Source organism: Anopheles ziemanni, chromosome 2 (genome assembly GCF_943734765.1).
Source record: "Anopheles ziemanni chromosome 2, idAnoZiCoDA_A2_x.2, whole genome shotgun sequence".
Lineage (NCBI taxonomy): Eukaryota > Metazoa > Arthropoda > Insecta > Diptera > Culicidae > Anopheles > Anopheles ziemanni.
The window spans coordinates 38,092,995-38,113,666 of NC_080705.1; the positions used below are offsets into that span (position 1 = coordinate 38,092,995).

The 20,672-nt window shown below is 44.2% G+C and overlaps 2 protein-coding genes across 4 annotated transcripts; both read right to left on the reverse strand.

Moving 5' to 3' along the window:
- Positions 1–6,071: 6,071 nt before the first annotated feature.
- LOC131281929 (cytoplasmic dynein 2 light intermediate chain 1) lies at positions 6,072–7,171 on the reverse strand. The gene is made up of 2 exons (XM_058311296.1): positions 7,022–7,171; positions 6,072–6,956 (listed from the first exon to the last, which is right to left on the reverse strand). The coding sequence occupies exons 1-2, from the start codon at positions 7,169–7,171 to the stop codon at positions 6,072–6,074; spliced, it is 1,035 nt and encodes a 344-aa protein (XP_058167279.1).
- An 825-nt stretch (positions 7,172–7,996) lies between these two features.
- On the reverse strand, positions 7,997–13,963 carry LOC131282647 (carnitine O-palmitoyltransferase 1, liver isoform). Of its 3 annotated transcripts, XM_058312168.1 has the most exons (12): positions 13,661–13,963; positions 13,440–13,576; positions 13,211–13,367; positions 12,688–13,131; positions 12,083–12,598; positions 11,971–11,996; positions 11,347–11,409; positions 10,676–10,741; positions 9,493–9,631; positions 9,162–9,410; positions 8,718–9,077; positions 7,997–8,614 (listed from the first exon to the last, which is right to left on the reverse strand). In XM_058312168.1, exons 1-12 carry the CDS (start codon positions 13,799–13,801, stop codon positions 8,495–8,497), a joined length of 2,418 nt encoding a protein of 805 aa, XP_058168151.1. In that variant the 5' UTR covers positions 13,802–13,963; the 3' UTR covers positions 7,997–8,494. The 3 variants fall into 3 exon arrangements, with proteins under 3 accessions (XP_058168151.1, XP_058168152.1, XP_058168153.1); XM_058312169.1 differs by lacking the exon at positions 11,347–11,409; XM_058312170.1 differs by lacking the exon at positions 10,676–10,741.
- Between the last annotated feature and the right edge of the window lie 6,709 nt (positions 13,964–20,672).

The window sequence follows — 20,672 nt, forward strand, 5'->3', positions numbered from 1 at the left end:
CACATCGAACGATGGAATGCTTTAACAATGCCACGATATCACTCGTCAACCTTTCCACCGAGCACCACAATTTCAAGATAATATTTTCTAGTTACTTGTTGCACCGGCGCACGGTAAATCACTTAAACTTAGCTCACAATTGGCTGTGCAGTGAAGGGAACCTCATTAAATACCAACTTCAACTGCCTTTTTCCACAAACCATGTTTGCCCAAGCCTATTTCATTGTAACGATTTTTTTGGCACACACAAACAAGCCGTTGAAGAAGCCTCCCGGACGTTCGCTATAAACACTGCAGCAAGTAGAGCTCACTGAATAGCTATCAGAACGGGGATTGAAGAAATTTCCAAAGAAAATGGATCTCCGGGCAAAATTAAGGACGGCCAAACGTGTCAGCAATCTGCAACGACACCCGACAAATCACACACTTCCGAGTGCCTCGAGCAGCAGCAGGAGCCACATTCGCACGCGCTTGTGGACGGTATTGAACTACGCTGGCGTCGCCAAACACCATGTTGTAACGGTCTTCTTGTTTGATTCACTTTTGACGTTTGGTTAACGTTACGATTTTGCAGGTTAGATCATTTCCGCTACTTGACAATTGGGTTGAGCTCGTAGAATGGACGCTAACGTTACATGATTGGTAGCACAAAAGAGTACAAATTTAACCGCCTGATAAATTATTATGCTTAATTTAGTTGATTTTACTTTGTTAGGAAGCGGAACGAATGATTCTGGTTGATCTCACTCTTTGCTTGTATTCATCTTGCGCAGACCGATCCTCTGCACCCAGTGACTTCTCACTTCGTTCCTCGTTCCGGAACCAGAACATTCATTTCATTATTTATTTTAACGCAAATTTCAACTTACTCTATTCTAAAACTTAATGAACTATAAAGAGTTTTACGAAAAAAAATCGGTTGAAACGTCAAGGGAAAACAGTTCCACTACCTAGATGACCTAGTGATCGTTGATTCTTTTCAAATCTAAAAACGTCCATCTCCACATACTGAAATTGATCGAAACTGCTCGAATATGCTGCTCGAAAAGTAACCTTTCCAATGTTGAGCCCTGAAGGTTACATTCAAATAAACGGTTTTGCACACGGTTGATCCGTTGATCCAGCTGCAAAATCAGCATCTGGTTGTACATAGGCGATCGTCGCCGTTGCCATAAAGGTGCATTTATTGATAAATTAAATAGATGCATAGTATTTTATGTAATATAAATCAATAACAGTTGCCAACCGATCAACAATATCTTGGTGTACAAACATACCACCATGTGTTTATCATCGCAAATATAAAATATTACAGATAAGATAAACAAATTATCAAGTTTCCTGAAACTGAACCAAAATGTCATGTTGGGAGATTCAGCAGAACGAAGCAAAAAATTGAACGTTGAGGAAATTTATAAAAATAAGTGTATGCAGAATCAGAAAACCATCTGAAGAAATAAAAAAGAGATTTTTTCACATCTTACAGAAACCATCAGGTACAAAAATTGACACACTTTTCATTTCAGCTGCTAAATTAAATACATTGATAAGCACATACCTAAATATGTGATATTAATGGAACCGAAAATCATAATAGAAAGTGAAAATCATCTTCCTTCTATGGGATTACGTTTGTGAATCACGGTCCTTTTGGACCAATTTAATGTAACTTCAAATCAAATTCTATTCCGAATCCGGTCGTCAAATTCGAATCGTTTTTCCCCATGTAGAGGACGTGGCTTGAAAGTAAATATCGAAATGAAACCACACGACAGTGAAACCCAATCTGGCGAATCATCGTTATTCTTTTAAGCGCTTCCACTCGGTCACGCACTTTTGAGCACACAGCTAGACGATCGCAAACTTAGACGTTGCCAAACGATGCGATACTGGGGGCATAGTGTTTCGATGCTTTGTGTTACAATTATAAATTTTCTTCCACTCCGCTGACTTTGAGCGAATGTGGCAGCGTATGTAGGCATGTAACAGACTTCTGAACGTTATTGCCCAAAGCCGTGTAGGAGATGTACATATTGCCAAATGCCTCCTACATGGAAGAAGCGCGTGGTAAAGAGCGCAATAAACAGGGTGCGACAATTTAACGTTCAAGGCAACAGCCACGAGGAGGATCGCATTGCATTTGGCACTGTGGGAGATGTTTACAGCATGTAAATCATCCCGTGTGTTTTAAGTGAACCGTATGCCACGTGTCAGCAGATTTTGATTATTTTCAACAAGCAATATTTTAACATGCGATAAAATTTTGCAGTATTTATTAGTTAGTATTAAAAGTTTTAAACAACAGTGCATAGGACAATTTTTGTTTATGAATTCCTACATTTTGCATTTACCGAGCGCTCCAACGGGTTTGCAGTGTATGCACAGATGCTTGGGAGACAAACAACTAGCGCTGCCAAACAGCTCGCATGAAACAGTATACGGCATCTTCGATGCCACCGAAGATGATGGAAAATGTATGACGGGTGCAGCATTGCAGCCCACCAGTCGCCTTCGCCAGTAACGGCCGTCAACCGAAACGAGGTCAACGTGATTACACAATTTGCGCGACACAGCCAACTCCAAACTTTGGATGGCTCCGGCAAGAACAACGATTGCCAGTACAGGCCTTAAAAGGGATCACAGGTGTAGCCTAAGCACATTGCATAGGCGAGGCTGTTCGTTTCGGTAACTGTCTTTAGATAATTGCATACGTTCTTAGTTTATTCTAATGTTTAGAAGAAATTTGTTTAAACGCTCCACTCTTTGATAAAAAATCTTAAGAGTTATACGATTCTTTGATTTTTATCATACCATCAACGAATGGTTTTCCATTCTGTTTACCACTGGCACCAAGGGAAGGGTCTGATTTCAGTTATGTAACAGTTTGCCCGTAGTGAAACAGGCATGGAACTGCAGCTTTTGCATGTGCTTGGTATAAGTTTCCATAGTAATAACATACAGCACTAACCTATGTTGCATTAGATACAACTTTTTATCAGCAAAATACGTCTTTACTCGGCTTTAATGTAGTATTCAACTAAAATCTTGTATGAAATTATTTTTATCTGATTTGACCGCCTATCAGACAAGTAAATGGTGTATCCTTTCATGTAATTAGTCTAAAATTGCAACTGAACACTGAATCACACTCACCTGTTTAGCAGTAATAAATTATATCAGACGGATCGCCTGCTCCAGGGGCGAGATATCGGCCAGTTCCGTGACGTTCAAAACGTTGTTTCTGCGACGAATCGATTCTTCGATAACAGCTGAAACGCCTGGTGCATCGACACCGTTAGTGAAGTCGAAAGGGTGCGATACGATTGCGGAGACCTGGTGTTAGTACAACTGATAAAGATAACGGTGACGACGAAGACGACGACGACGGTGATGATTTTTCTCCTAGACAAGCCACTCTTTCGCCAACGCGGAGACGATCGTGAATAATCGTCGTGGCCAACCGGAAGGAAAAGGCCTGGGCAACTATCACAGTACGAAATCGACGGATTTTTCTCGTGCCATTCACTTCGCCTCTTACGGGCACCGCTCGGTTTCATTCGCTGGAAAGAAACTCTGTGAACGCGCGAAGGAAAGTTCACTGCATTTTCACACCGGCATTATGCGCGGATTTTCATACAACAAAGTGGAAGGTTTCACTTTTTACGAAGCGCCCGCCGTTTCACCAGCGTTTCAATGCGGGGTTTGGAAAATTTCACCCCGTACGCACAATCAACAACATCACTCTGAAGGAAGGTTTTCCGGGCTTGTTTTCCTCTAATCCATCAACTTCGCTTTGCGGGGAAACTGAATCATTGGTGGTGATGGGATTTTTGCACTCCCTTCACTCCGCTGGCAAAGGGAGCATTGTGCCGATTTGTTACCGCTTTTCGCGATGCCCGATTTTCGTTTTCCAACACACGCTAACACGACACACGGCACCACACATACAACAGTTTTAAGGGTGAGATTTTCCAGTGGCAAGCAACTTGACGCACCAGCGGATACCTAATGGTAGCTACTTCGATTGCTGGAAACGCGGTGAGATATTGAATGCTTACGAAATGCTGACGAACGGGACGATTCCGAAGAAAAAGCGTATGAATCTATAGTTGTGAATGGGGTTGGAACTTACGCTCCCCACCCGGGGGGGATTGGGTGATAAAAAGGGGTTGTTTTATTTTTTCTCGTCCGAGTTTTGGCGTAACGAAAAACACCCACTCTAAGGAGAGCGACAATTTAATCGATACGGAGCTGGCTTGATGGGCTCCGAATTTTCACTGCATTTTGTATTTACTTTTCCCTTCGGTGTGCCTTAATTTTTCTTCTAACAAAGACCAGCATTAGCAAGAAAAATCTTTGTTGGGCCTTCACCTTCTAACCACTGAAACGGAGTTCTAAGCCTACTTCAGAACGCAAAACAGTGTTCCGCTGAATACTACAACACAATCAAAGGCTGCTCGTTTAACCTCTTAGTACACTATTTCCCTAAAACGAGGTGTTGTGATATTGCTGGAAAATCGCACCATCGAACGCGCGGCGGTTTACCAGCTCCGTGCTCCGAGAACATCAGGCTGCGACTCGCTCTACGAGACGTTGGATGTCGGAGCTGAACCACCAGCAAGCAGAAGAGTGTCGCGGCTTTGCTCGAGATTTCGAAGAACTCCCTCTCCCCGCCTAGCACGATGTGTGAGCAGGTGTGCGAGACTGGATTCACTGTGTTGTTGCCTCCCCTCCCCATATGGAATTTCGCAGAAACGTTATGGAGCATTTCCACGAGGTTTGCAGAGGAGCGGCTGGAAAAGAAACTCGCGAAGTGACGCATACAAGTGCGTCCCGATGGTAGTAAATACGGTTAGTAAATCTCGCTTCTCAGAGGTTACTCTCGGTAGTGGTAACGGTTTCTCCCCCATTAGCGACTGCATTTGCCATGCAATGCTTGTAAACGCCGACCGGAACTGTAACGGCAAAGTTCACCGGTTTTTCTCTAAAATCTTCCTTTCTCTCTCTCTCTCTTATTATTTTTCTCGTTTTCTTTTAGCAAGGTACTAAATTTTCCATATCACTTCCATTTTTATCACTTTCTCAATATTCGCTCTCCTCTCTTGCTACCGATTTTCTTTCGATCTGGAGCTGTGAATTTCAGCGGTTCAGCGGATGTGAGCCGAATGTCGCGATGTTTGTTACCATTTCGGCGTTACGGAGCATTCTTAAAACTCTATATCTCTACGCCTGTACTCCATGACCACAACGGAAGTAAAGGCAAACTTTGTGTTGGACTGACCAGCGAGTCTTCACGGTTCTCTTTATTATTGCCTAGGTGCAAATCACAACAGCCAATTGTGCCTCGGTTGTATAGTATGTTTCTACCTACCATAACACAGAATCCTCCAATTCCATGGTTACGGCAGGTGGCAAGATTGAAATATTTGAGGTTATTCTTAAACACAAAAAAATGAAGAACTTTGTTTAATTTCAAGTTAAAATCCAATTGAATTTAAATAAAATCATCAGTGGTCGTTTGACGTTTAAGCTTTTTGAACTTCGAGTGTTGAATATATTGACGATATAAAAACTACAATAATTTAACCCTCGAGGAAGCTCAAGCCTCCACTTTCGAGATTTCTTAATAAATCTATTATTTTTGCTGTCAACCAAGAAATGAAACGAATCGTAGGTTTTGAGGAGAGCTCCGATGGTGCTCAATGGATTATCGTTAAAGGTGTTAGACTGTTAGTGTTAATGAAATTTCTTCAATTCTCGCCGGTCGCTTGTGATACATGTTTTCCCACTTCTCATATAGTTACGCACATGCGCCACAACATTCATGTTCGGCTGGCTGCCCTTGTTCGGATTGATGCCGATGCTAGTGTTTTTATTTACATCCGATCCGACGGACTAAGGTACTGAACTGCCACACATTCCCCGTTTGAAGATGCTCCACCTGCTGTGGAAAACAACCGTACGACAAAGGTTATTGACCTTCCGGGGGAGAGCGAAAATTCGCTTGTTGCGTAACCTCACCTTACTAGAGCTAACACAAAGGCTTTTCATGGATATTGGACCAGAATATACTACTGCACAACTTCAAATTTCATTCGAATCTCCGTGTCCTTCAGCACGTACATAAGTTCATCGTCTTTTTGGGAACGTTGGGCGTCGATTGTGGGCTCCCTAAATCCGGCATCCTTGGCCGGATCGTCGGGCAGGATACCGTTCGCCATCGTAATCTGCGGTATTTGCGTACTGAAGCTGAGCCCGATGCGTTCCGAGTTGCTCGGTGTCACTCCGATGCGTTCCCAGGAGTCCGCCCCGAACGGAACCACTAGCGGCCCGCCATGGTCGAACGACGGCGTGCGGAAGGGATTGGACGGACTTCCAAAGCCCAGGTGGTTCATGGTATCGCGCGTGAGCTTTGCGAGGGAAGAGTTCTTCGAGGAGTAAAACACCAACGCTGCGCCGAGGGTGTGGGCGATGGATCGCAGGCACCGGCAAACATGTTTCCGTATTTCCGAGTCCAGGTTCTGGTAAACGTCGTACCTACCGCCGACGATGACGATCGGAAAAGGGAAGAGCTCCAGTGTGGCACGATCGGGGTGGTCTTTGCCGATACGCTGCACGGTTTGTGCCTTCATGTCTTCGATCTGCTTCTGGGATGCGTTCTTCGAAATCGCTCGTTTGAGCCCGTTCAAAACGCTTTCCAGGTCCGTCCAGAGCCGATCGGGTTGCGATAAGTCCAGCATTATGAGGCTCGAAAACGTGTCCAGTCCATGGGAGCGTATGGGCATTTCGATCAGTTGACTAGAGTTTGCCAAACTGCCTAGCTCCCAAACGTTGCATATGTTTTTCTGCGCCCCCTGGCCCGTTGCCGTTCGCCGTCCGAAGGAGTACTCCAGTGCAAGCGTCGGTCTCGGTACATCGTCTCGATCGAGGAACCGGTTAATTAGCGTAGACTTACCCTTAAACCGGGATGAAAACGAACGTAATGAGTTATAAACCATCTCCATCTCTGTTTCCCTCTTACCACTCCTTTACTTCCGAGCACAAAGATTGTTCGCTCTGTTGGTACGGATGCGAGACAGGATTCGTTACTAAGCTGCTCCTTTACCAACTTAATAGCAATATCCTGTATCGTTTCGGTCGTATCAACCTCCATTGAGTTCAGCTCACTCATGATGTGTTCTTTGAGAAGAAACTCTTCGGAAAACCGTGTTTCAAAGACTGATGAAAACTAAGCCACTTTTGGACCTGCATATGACAGCCTACGGTTGACCCAGCGTTGCCATGCACAACGGCAAAGTTTGGTAAACAATTCCGATGTTCGACCCTAGTAACGAATCACAAAAAAGCCTCGTACTGAAACAAAAAAGCCGGATGTTCTATGAGGAATGCAATGGAAGCTTAAATATTGTAATTTATCTTTTTTAGGCCATATTTGAGCTGCCATAAATAATTTCTGCATTATTATTTACTCGAGATAAATGAGAAAACGCGATTAATGCCAAGGAATGAGCGAAAAAAGTGGGGAAGTCATATTTGCATACAAATAATGCATCCCAACAAAGTAAACCGTGATACGACGCGGCAATGACCTGAAATATTAAATGAAATCAGTGCGTTTAGTTACATTTCCATTTAATCGTCTTTCAAATTGTAATTCTAACAATAAAAGCTTCCCGCACAGTATTGTTTTCCAAAAATGGTTTTATTTGATCTTACAAAACTGTGTAATAGGTGGTTAGCTTCACTTTGTAATTTTTCTTTTGTCTTAACAGTGCTGCACCACCCAGCTACCTCACTTTCTTTCGTGTCTCTTTATGCTATCTAGACTGTTCTTCCATGTTAGCGCCTTCCAGCGCGAGCGGCTTCCCGCACGAACTAATTATCTACAACAAACGTTTACTACTGTTTACGATTAAAATAATAATAAGCAAAAACATTTAAACCATTGCATGTTTGGTACCACGTGCACCGACCTTCGATCACGGCCAGGGCTTGAAGTATTTTTTCCATTTTTTCTCTCAATTGCATTGATGATTGCATCGTTTACGCAGTTCTTTTAGGATCTCATCGGTTACACTTACACTCTACAACACGCCCTATTCCTGCTCGTCTCTATGTCGGTGATGTTGATCAATGGTGAATTGTGTGTGTGTTTTAAACGAATAAACAAAGACGCTCCAATCAATATCTCAGTTACATATTATGCAACCCACGCGGGGATGCACGATAAGGTGATAGTCAAAGGGTAAAGAAGTATTTGCACTAAAGTCGTATTCTGTTCATCAAACTACATCAAACGTTAACAACAAATTTGTCCCTTATAAAATACGTACATCGGGACAAAACAAAAGCTAAAATGGATGGTTCAGGTAGTTTGGCTGTCGTTATTGATTGTGAAACCGTAGAATAACAGTGCTTATAAAGAGTTTCGCGTGATGTTTAGAATGCTTTGAATGCAACGATATGTCCCGCTAGCATTAGTGTTCGGCCTTTTCTATTTTGACGACTTGGTACCGTTGGCGATGCCTTTCTTCTGCAGGCTACGATACTCCTCGAAGAGATGCTTCATGTCGGCCAAGGCTCGGCAAATTTCCTGTGCGAATCGCTCCGAGCTCTGTACACAGAGGGACATACAAAAGACCAAACAGAAAATTGTAAATTAAACCAATGCAAACAACAAGACAAAGGGAGACAACCATTGTGTGCCTGCTACGTACCGTCGTGCCACAGGATTTCTTTGACGATATGTGGAAAAAGATAAGATCTTCGCCGGCCACAATGTACGATACACCGTAGCCATCGTCGGCCACCGGTCCAAAGCCGCCGCCGGCGCTGATGCAGTTCGGATGCTTCTTCAGGTCCATCTTGGACGTTTGCCCGTGCGGTGTTTGACTAGTGGACAGCCGCCAGGGTTCGCTCAGCACCTCCTGCAGGAACGGCGAGTCAATCTCCAGGTACTTCGACACGACGTACAGACAGAACAGGTGCCGGTCGATTCCCTTGCCGCACATGGCATCCTGGTAACCGAGTTGGTGCCGATCGCAGGCTTCATTAAGCAGACGGACACGATCTTCGACCTATAAAAAAAAAGAAAACAAGAATCGTTAGATCAACAAAAAAAGGCAAACGGATTGGTGTATTCTTTCAAAACACAATATTACCGAAACACTGTCATTGAGCATCGCCTTGACCCAGGCTGCCGATTCGATTGTGCATGGGCGGACGGTTTCCGTACGGCCCTCGCGGAACAGCCGGGTCATGGAAGCTTCGTAGGTGAGCGAGAATTTCCCCGCATCCCTGTAGTACGCTAGCTGCAGGGCCATCTGTATAAAAGCATCCGGAGACAGGCGACACGTTTTCATCAAACCCTTGCCGTACGCATCGTGAACAAGAATTCTCAAATCCACATCCTGCCGAGGGAACGGAGAAAATAATTTATAAGATACGATTTTATCGTTTACCCTGGTGCACATCACGGTCTTTCAGACTTACATTCAACAGCTTCTGCGATGCTAGGTGGGCCTCATCGATAGCGTCCAGCGCTACCTTATCGTTCAGGTCCCAGGTTAAACGCTTAGGGGTTGGCGGTTCAAACTCCGGAATACCGACGGGGTTACCCTTTTCATCGTATCTGCATATTTTACCCCGCGTAGTTGAATATTTAATAAACCAAGAAAATAGTTTTAATAAATACAATTCTTAAATTACTTTCATATAAGCATCACGTGCAGAATTTTGAGACATTTTTTTAGCTCTACGTGCAAACAATCTAAGTTAGGTGCGACAAGTAAGGCTTTAGGTTACGGCAGGAAAATTGATAAAGCAATAATAATCAAAATAGTAGTTAATTTAGTAAACTTCAAGAAGCTAGCTTATTAATGCTGTAAGCGGCATAAGAGAGTATTTAGCAAACCCGCTGGAATGGAAACTTTCATTCAGGTTAAAGAAGTACCGAAATCGAATGTGTTATGTGAATTAGAACAACATTTTGTTAACAATGTTAGTTTTACAGTTTAGATTGACAAAAATTTACAGGGAATTTTGTATCACAAAACGTTTGAAATCGAATTGTTTAAAAACGGGAAAGGATGTTTAAACTTTGTCACAATATCTTTGTCCCCTTCGAAGATTTTTGTAATTAGTTCACTAATTATGGCAAAACTTGGCACACATGTTCATTAACAATTAAAGATTTATTGTATTGTTTCTCAGGCCAAAGCAAACGAGTAAAAAGATAAGAAAACAATATTTAACAAATATGGATTTGGATATTCCATAAACATTTAGTAGTAGGGCATAAAATATGACAAATTTCGTGACATAAAGTACGTAAGAATACCAATCATATAGAATCTGGAAATTTTTTGGAATTTCCTACCACTTCCGTTATTGCTGAGTATTTCGTAAAGAACGTTTGAGAGCAGGATAGGGATATAAATCAAGAAACATTTCTGAATATGCATGCCAAAGGGGAAAACATCGTGTACGTAAGTGTTAAATCCCTATTCGTGTGAGCACCGAATTGAGTTGCGAAAAGTACATGCAACAACGCGCCACATGTGTCCAAGTACGGGGTTTAGGTAGATCGATGGTCAGTTAGTTAATAGTTCGTCAGTGTTTTTTGTTTTTTTTTTTTTAAGGATGAAGGGATTGATCCTTAAACTAAAACCATTACCGTTTGTTGGTTGCTTCTTCAGCGACTATATATTCCCAAACATGTGCCATAACGGGTGCATCGGCCCTGGCGGAAAACAAAAGTCAACGATAGAAAAAGGTAGTAGAAAGTGTGTTTGGTGGGAAGTAATTGGAAGAACCGTTTGCATGAAATTTATCGTCAAATGTCGGTCGATTGTAGCGGGAGATCTGGAGGAGACGAAAAAGAAACCAAGTTGCTGAAGGTACCTTTATCCACCATTCATTTTTACATTTTCCCCTAACCGTGGAATGCGATGTTCTTAAGGTTATACAGCTTCATCCATCACCGGTAGTTTCCCGCCCGCATGAATAGTATGTTCGTAGGGTGCCTTTTCCATGTTCCGGGCACGGATTCTCAAAGCATACCAAGAAACCTCAAAGCATCGAGCAAAGCGTAGCGTGAGTCTATTTATAAAATATTCGCCCCAAAATTTACGAATGTCCCCAATATGTCTCAAACCAATAACATAAATTGTAGCTATCACCATGGTTCATTCCGGAGCGGTACGTGCGACATGAGTGCAAGAGTTTGCCCTTCTCACTAGCCATCTACAAAAGCAAGACCATCAAGAAATTATGTACAAAAGCAACAAAGGGAGAGAAGGGCCAAAGATGTACTAGAGTATGGAGGTATACGTAAACGGGGTTTACCGCTGCTCAGTTTCGCCCATGATCAACATTTCCCAAATGTGCGACATGACGGCTGCGTCCGCCCTGTATTTTATGACGATGTTTTTGATTTGTTTTTTTTTGTGTTTTTGAGAATCGATGATCAGACGGACGGATGTGTATCACAGCGCGCATTCGAGCGGATTGCGATGGATCGATGTATGAGCGATGTCGTTCCCCATACCGAACGTATTTGTTTTGGTACGATTTTTTAAATAGTCCGATGGGAGTCGTATCGGACGGCACAACACAAGGCGATGGGGGGAATTTGGTAGTTTTTTTTTACAATAAAAAAAGGAAGAGAAGAGAGAAAAAACATTTAGACAAATGACACTTGACGAACGTGGACTTATGTTTATCCAATGAGAGGTTGAATGGTATGCCCCACTACAGAAGTGCCCAGTGCTCGTGGGGCGAATCTGAATCCGACCTCGTCCAACCTCTGCTTGCCTAAGTGGAAATCCTACAATCGACGGTGTGAGGGTTACAACCTTGAAACAAGATTGTGACGTACGTCCAGCAGTCTTCTCCGATTCACTTCGATGACATGACAATTTTGGGAAACAATCTCGGAAACAGGCTCCCGTACCCGTCATCGTAACTTACCACGTATGCTCAGCGTTGAATCCAATCTGCCAACGTATGGAAAAGAAGGAAAAAAAAAACATCACTTTAGGAACACGTCAAATGGGTGGCACACAATTGGCGGTACACTTACCCTTCCATTGCTGCCAACGCAGACGGTGAAGCTCTTATCGAACCAACGATCGTGTCCATTGCCGTGCAGTAGATAGCGTCCAAATTGGTCCAACTTTTCCGGATGTGCCAGGTCAAACTCGAACGGCTTTTCGTCGAGCGAAAGCACGAACGCCGCACTTTCGACCGTATGCAGTGAGGTACGGTTTGCGCCCTTCGCGAACACTGTCTGGCGGATTTGGGCCCATTTCGTACGATCGCCCGCCGTGAGCGAGGCGAGTAACTCTTCGCCGGGCTGCGGCTTTTCGTCACGCTGCTGCAGGATGTGCTCGATCTGAATCTGCAGCTCGCACGGTCTCAGCAGCCGCCCGTTGTGGTAGATGATGACCTTGTAGTAGCAACCGCGGTACAGCACGACGATATGGTTCGAGTCCTGGTAGTGGATGATCTTATCGGTTTCCACGCCGGGGGCACGCACGGTGTTGAAGATACGCTCGTACTGCCAGGAGCAGAGTGGCACCAGGCCTTGCACTAGTATCTGGGGAACAATGGAAAGCAAAGATTGTGTCAGAGTGTGACATGTATGGCGCAAGGGAAGCAGCTTTGCTCGCTCTCTCTCTTACTTACCGGTTCGAGCTCCTGTCGTTCAACGGTACGGCGGAACTGTAGCAACAGGTTAACGACACTGGCGGCACGGGCACTCTGGACCTTCGTCGGGTGCATAAAAATAGCGTCGATGCCGTAGAAGTTGCTGTTAACCATCAGGGCGCCACGGCCGCGCAGGTACACATACTCCTCCCACCAATCGGACACGTAGTTCGTAGACCACCAGCTCTTCAGGATCAGATAACGCTGTAGTTTCGTTGCGATGCCCTCCTGGAACTCATTCGCGAGCCGTTCCATGCGCTGATAGTTGCTATCATCCAGCAGCGGCCGAACGGTGCGAAGATAGCGGGACATCGTTTCCTGCACACTTGGCAGCGGCAGACGCGGAAGCGATCCTTGGAAGCTGTACAAACCTGGCTTGTTCCAGGTGGCAAGTATTTTGACACACAGTGCCCACAGCCGCGTCTGTTGGTGTGAGGTGGGAAGAGAGAGATGAAAACGATCAAGAATTTACCGACCCCGAGAGGTAAAGCGAACAGCGTACCTGTAAGGACACTTTGCTGCCCGGTGCACGTTTCTCGTACATCCATCCTTTGTACATTAGCAGCAGCTTCAGCGAGTATCGCATCGTGTAGCAAATCGAAAGCCAAACTACCAATCCGGCCAGGGAACAGGCCGTTAGCTGCCATTGTAACGAATCGCTGTAAGACATAAGAATGTGAATAAGTATAACTGGAATGGCACGTAAATTTGATTTCCGGCCAATAGCGTACCCTGGTAAAACTGTTAACCATTTGTTGACTAAATCAAATGGAACGTGACGGTGGGTAAAATGTAATCCTATCGCTATCGCTATCACCAGCCACAGGCTCTGTAGATGGGCAGGGTAGACTCCGTTGCGTACACCGGTCTTGAAAAAAAAAAAAAAAATACAAGGAAATAAATTAATTTCAATGAAATATTATCACGATCATTTGAAACTGTTCACACCTACCCGGAACCGTGCCAACCGTTTTTTCCACGATCGTACACCCGACTGCCAGACGAGATCCAGGACCTCCCGATCGTAGTTGATGTCCCATCCTTCGTGAGTGATGGAGAACGAGAATGCGACGGCTGAATGTGCTTCAGCCATGGCGCCGGAATACCCTGGGCCGGTTCAGTAAGTATTTAGTTTTTTGTTTCCACACCCAAACCGGCAACACTTTCGGTGAGACAATTTAAACCGGCAATCACAACTGTGGTACACAAAAAAAAACCCCCGTTACACAATCGTGTCGATGATGCTATGCTGATAAAGCTACCCTAAATTAAAGACAAAGAAAGAGAGAGAAAACAACGAACAGATTAACGGTTTTGGTCCATAACTGGGTCAGGGGGTACTGCGCCGGCGATTACGTCTCAAAATAATTCTCCGTGATAATAGAGAACCCAAATTTTACGTCTACACAGCCGCTCCAACACTGTTATCTGCGAACTAAGGAAGCAAATCATGTCGCGGTCGCAATGATAACCGGTTTTCAGATAAAAGCAAGCCACCAGGAGAGAACTTCAATGTCACGGTGTAAGTATTCGCATACGACGCATGTGATCGTAAACAACCTTACTACCGGCCTATTATAGTGACACGATCATTAGACTCTATAATTGCACACGGGGTACGGCCGGCCTTGAACCATTAGTTTCTATTAGTTTTCTAACTGGATGTTTCTAGCAACGTGTTTATTTGTTTGGTATCAAACCAAAATTTGCTAGAAATCTTACAATTAAATTCTTATTCAGTTTCTAACGAAGTCATTTGAGTCGAAGTAGAAATTTGTTATCAGTTTGAAATGTTTATCATTTGACTATGTTAAAAAGCAAATATTCAAATCCGCCCTTGAAAAGGGGATTTTTTATCGCTTTGTGTAATGTAAATTGCGTACCACAAGCGGCACAATCCAATTTACTTGATTTAGAACCTGTAAAGAATGATGTGATGATTGTTACTGACAACGCTTCATTTGAACCCGGTCACGATCGCTTGAAAATCTAACCCGATGTCATGTTTTGGTGGTGGCTTCATTTATGCTTTCTCATTACTTTACGGGCAAATAAAAGAAAGCATTACAAATTAATGTAAAATCTTTCGTAACTCATCGGCAATTCATTGCATTAATCTCGATCAATTCGAACCCGGGGTTGGTGTTCTTGGAAATATGTCCTCGGGTCAATACTTCACTATAAATATTGAATCTGAATTGATGAAAACAAAGCTTTCGATAAAACGACGTTGCGAGTAAACCAGTTTGCATTACGTTTGCGTAAAACACGTCCCGCGATAAGGAAGCATGGCACGGTAAACAGGCGGAGCACATTTGAACAAAAAAACATCCCTCCAAGCTGCTGGCCACCGAGCCCCCTGGCCCAACCCACCGAAGCACGTGTAACCTTGATCTTTGCCACGGTAACAGTGTATGCATGTGTTATGTATATGTTTTCCTTGCCCCGTGTTCACTGAATTCCACCACCAAACACAACCTTGGTGGAAGCCTACCGACCCGGGGCGGCAGCTAGCTAGATCGCTACCGATCGTGCCCTCAACGCCAACTTTCGCCTGCAGGTTGCCAAATCTTCGCTTCCAGCGACCTTGTGCTCTTGTGTCGGATGGTTCACCAAACCGGTGGTTTAGGTGAGTGGCGCGAAAAAGAAACAAAACCATAGACGAACGCTTTGGGTGCACGCTTTGGTTGTCCGCGGCCAAAGGCGGTTACGAAATCGCGCATTAAAGAAACTGGCCTGGTGTATATCCGAGTGACATTGAAAAACCCCCCGCCACCATTCGACTAACGCCACTGCTTCTTAAGGTGCGCGGTGGAGAAAACGAGAAATTGGTTCGGCCCAGTCGATGGATTCCCATCCGGGACAGAAATCACCCGCCACAACCCGTCGTTCGCCGTCTGGTGTCTTGGAGGGTAGGAAATTTTCTTCGACAGAACCATCTGCACGCGCGCGCCTCATTAAGGTAAACTTTCCACTTTCGATGGTCGGGAAGGCGTACCTTTCCACAGGGCCCACTGCGTGTTAACCCATTAGGGCTTGTGTCGATGCTAACCCTTAACGACCCGGGGGGAGAAGGAATTCGCTATTTTCACCGCATGTTTATTCAATTGATCGTTAGATGATGGGTAGATTTTAAGGAATGGGCTTGTCGTAATTTATGGCGTACGGTGTGGCAATCGTGGGCCCTCGCGTGGAAAGTGTCGTTTCGGGGACGGCCAGGTACTTGGACCTTCCGAATCCATCGGCAAGCCGTGTCTTCTTTCCTGTCTCCGCGCCGTTTGCACAACCCTGATGGACCTATTAACTGCGATCGCCTAGAGACTACCATTCGCCATTGCCTTTTAATTACGAATGGAGGAACGTTCATGTTGGGCAACGGTTCATGGGCTCGTTGGCCCTTAAGGTCGTCCGGTTTAGGACGGGAGGAGTTCCAGGTACCAGCTTGAAACGACTTCACCTTTCACCGAGTGCCAGTGCGTTGCAGTATGCTATTATTTAAGCCTCTGAACATGTGAACCAGCCGTTGTCCAGTCAGCTGCTTTGTCCATACTACCATTGCAAGATTTCATTCATTGCGTTTGGTTTGGTTGATCCTAAGGAAGCAGCTACTTGTGGTACAACAAAGATCTTTTTTGGGTTGATGTCCGCTTTCCATCCTTTGAAAAACACTAGAGCCAATTATTTCTAGTTAAAAGAAGTTAAAACACCTTCAACAATAGTCGGCATTGGAAAAACTTTTAAAAATCACAATAAATCTGGTGAGCTACAACTTCAAAACCATGTAACAGAAACTGACTATCGAGCGTTCAAATAACAATAAAAAAACATCACTTCCGTTGCACAACTGCCTTCCCGAAACCAGCACGCTAATAAATAACGCATATCTAACCTGCTCTCACTCCAAAGTACACTCTAAACCAACGCAATAGAAACGCTTCAGGTGGCGTAGAACCCGCGACCAACTGCACACGCGCGTACGGGTTGACCAGCGAACGACGACTGACGTGGGATCCGCGCTGTCCAGCGGTCGTGGCGACGCGAGATGGCATCCATCGGTCGCGACGGCGAGATAGTGGAACGAACGCATCCGTTGTTTTGTCGGACGAGGCGGTATGAGTGGGGTACTACTAGCGTGCTAAGTGTGCGTTGAACGACGAACAAACCACCGCGAACCACGGGACCGATCTTTACGGATCAAACAATACGGACAGCGGCTACGGATTGGTGGCATACGCCCAGGGGGGCAAAGGCTAATCGGAGAACGACTCAATCTGTAACTGGTTGTACCATTTGATCTTGCATATTCGCAACTTGAATCAGTGTGTGATCAGTGATCAGGTTTTTTAAGAAGATGCAGAATGCTAGCAAAAACAGAAATGAGTCGATCGTCTTTACTAGAGGAAGGATAGTGCATTGTTTTAGGAACCTTGCATGTTACCCGCAAGAAAGAACTGTTTCAATTACGTCCACATGTGTTTTAGCTCCGTCTTGCTAAACTTTTATCTAGAACTTCACGATAAAGGTTTTATGTTTTTTATGTAACTCTACTGCTTTTACTGAACCTTTTCGATTTTTTTCTTATTTTAATTTCTAATTACTATTGAGCCCTAGTCTGTGTTCCAAAATTCCAATATGCGCTTGTATTAAACATGCGTTGATTCCGTTGCAGAACTATTATTTTTTCAAATTGTCTTCAACAGCAATCTAGTATTTTTATATCAAGAAAAACTAAAACGTACATTGGAAAAAATTTTCATGATTGGTTTCGGCGCTTTATCATCCTGGAAATGTGTTGCTGTTGACCTTTGAAACCGCCCGGTTAGTCAGCCAGGTAAATGACGGACGAAATTGTTAATCTTGGCACGCCGAGATTGTGTCCAGCATGGAACTTATGCCGGGTTTATGCCAAAATAGCACCCAAAAACCCGTTAATCTCTGCGGCTTAATGATTTCTAATCGGGAGACACATGACGAAATGTACGTCATGATAAACTTAAAAATTAAAAAACAACAACGTATATAAATACATATTATATATCCATACATGACAAAGATCATTGACGTGTTGGATTTGAAATTTGCTCTTAAAATAAACATCGAAGGAAGCTGTTGATACAAGAGCCCGCTCTTCATCGACAAGTGTCCCACTGCGGGAGCACGAGCCGTACTTCACACATGGTTTTCGTGTCGATGGGACGCGCGCAGACGAAAGAATACAGTACGCAAACAAAACAACCCGATGCCGAAACGGACTCGCGGTTCGGTGACGTAAACGGTGGCCGGTGCAAAGTCCACCGGGTAGCGGCAGGCGCGCGTTGCGTCGTAGAATACCGCATCGCTGTTCACGGGTTCCGGCTTGACCAAGACAACCAGAAAGCGCGTTAGAAATGCTGCCGGTTGGCGATGGTAGCGCCTTTGCTTAAAATATCACCAGTACTGCTTCTTCCACCGCCCCAGGTTGGTGTTGGTTAAACGTGTTCGCCGGTTTGTTGATCACTAGATCGCACTCGCATCATAATGGTTACGGTTGGCTCGGGGCGATCAAGTGATCAAGGCGTTAAAAGGGTAAACGTTCCACCGTTTGCAGCAAATTTCGTGCTGACTCGTGGCATATGTCCGCTTCTATGCATATCTTCTATTCCGCCCGCGATAAAAAAATTTCAAGCATTTTCGTTTTTTTGCATAATGCGCCGTGTTGGAATTTGATTCTACTTCAAACCAGATCGAACCAGTTGGTGGCTGGATGGCCCAAGGAAATGATAAGAAAGTATCAGGCTTATGAAGTACGTCGGCGGACGGCGTCGAAGGTGGATTTGGTTCGTTTTTAACATGGCTCAAGATAATCGAACCGAACCAGGAAGGTCAGCTGACTGGTGCGACGGTTAAACATTATACAATGTTTTGTTTGTAACGTCGCTTAAGGTGCTTCTGGGAACATCATTGAGATAACGGAGATGTGTTGCATCAAAGATAGGCCCCACTGCTCCCTGCCATGTTGCTCAAACAAACGGCAAACGCAAAGGCCTCCAAATTCCGTTTCAAATCTGACGAATAAATTTCATTCACTTCGACTGTGTGATCATTTCCGTTCGTTAATGAGTAAAGGGGAGAGCTAAATGAGACATTTTTACTTCAGCAATAAGAAGCCACAGCTAATCTTAAGACTATTGCAGTAGATTCGATGAAAAACTCATTACATCCTATTAGTTTAACGTGGCTCCGCAATTAGTGATTAGTCTCGAAATTATTCTTATTGTTGCGAAAATTGATTTATGGATTAGCGGTATAGAATACCGACCAAGTATTTTATTTTTGTGGGTATTGTTCCAACAAGTAATAGCACTATTTTAAAAAATTATTAATATTTTATGTAAAAATATGTTTGTGCCCAAAAAAGATTACGGTGTAAAAGTTAATGTAGCCGATAAAAAAAGAAAAGATAACGCTCAACTCCACGCGATTTCTCTTCTCTTTACTTTGTTCAATTTCCCAAACAATGTACACACTATCTAAAGAAGGTAAGAAGCAAGCAATGTCTATTCCAAAATAAAAGGATCGTAGATAAGACAAGGGTACCGGCCGAAAATGTAAACCAGGAACCGATTAGAGCAGGGATAAGCACGCTAAGTCAATGCCCCTCACGGTGGCCAAATCCGCGATAAGTCTGCCACAAAATTGTTGGCGCACGGAGGACAACATTTTTTGCCGTCGGTTGGAGGACGTGAAGAAACATTCATCGGAGACATCCGTCCAAAGGTCGCTGAAGCTTATCACCGCTACCACGGTTTCGCGATGACTCTGTTCCTCCGTTCGGCGTGCGGCGGATGTTTATTCGTCAGAATCCCCACAACGAAACGGCGAAAGAGAATGAGCGTGCGACCTTTGGCTGACGATGTTGTGTACAGCGTTCGGAATGTGCGGTTAGTGGCTGTTGGAATGGCATCTCGAGATTTTTTTTACAATGCAGCTGTATGATCGCACATTGAGCGAAATAAACTGCAATGATCAACGGCAGGCGTTAGAATCGATGGCCATACTTTCGAAGGCAACCGGGGGCCGCTGGTGGTTGGTGGCAACAGAGTGGAGCAAATTGTGGATCACCCACAAACCAGTTCTGCGATCGCGGTTGAATCTCTCACAGACAAATTCGTTTCTAGGCAGGCACAATGCACAATGCAACCCACTGCCTTCACTTTGTGCAATGTTGAAGTGTTGGGCCGCGGTTCAGCGTGTGGTTTCTTGATTTGCTTCGCGTCTTTTAACAGATCTGACCTCCACAGAGTGGATCCAAGATCTCACGAACACCAGATCGATCGCGCCGGCATGGGAAACGGGGAGACTTGGGTAGAGATAGGTGTTTCCGATGCTGTGTACATCTCTCCACACTACTTCCCTTCGCCTGTCCGCATTGTTAGGTCTTAGCGCAGGTTGCTGTTTTGTTGACTGGTGGAGGACTTTGACCGCAACGTGGCTTTGTGTTGGTCAAACGATCTCTACATCTCAGGTTGTTGCATAATGTTATTTTTTGGCCTTTGTCGCTGAGCTTTCTTTTCCTTTTTTTCCTACGTATAAATGTTGCTTTGATTTGTTTTGATTTACATTCGCCTCACAGTAGGCTGACACGGAGGACAGTTGAATGAAGTTTGGGGGATTGGTTTCCAAGGTGAACGATCGAGTGGATTAGGGTTTAGTTTTAACATTCACAGTTTGTGTCTTTAAAGGTATCAAAGGGAGAAATATATTTGAAAATTGATTTACGATTTTCATAATGGACACCCGTTATCGGAATTTTACAGAGTCTTTAAAATGGTTTAGACCAAACTTGTTAATGTGAAGTTATGAGGAATGAAAAATATAATAAAATTCCTCAACCACTTCTTTTTATATATATATTTTTTGTATTTTTATGGCTTAAAACATAAATTCACCTAACATTCACATTTGTGTGACTACATGGAAGAACA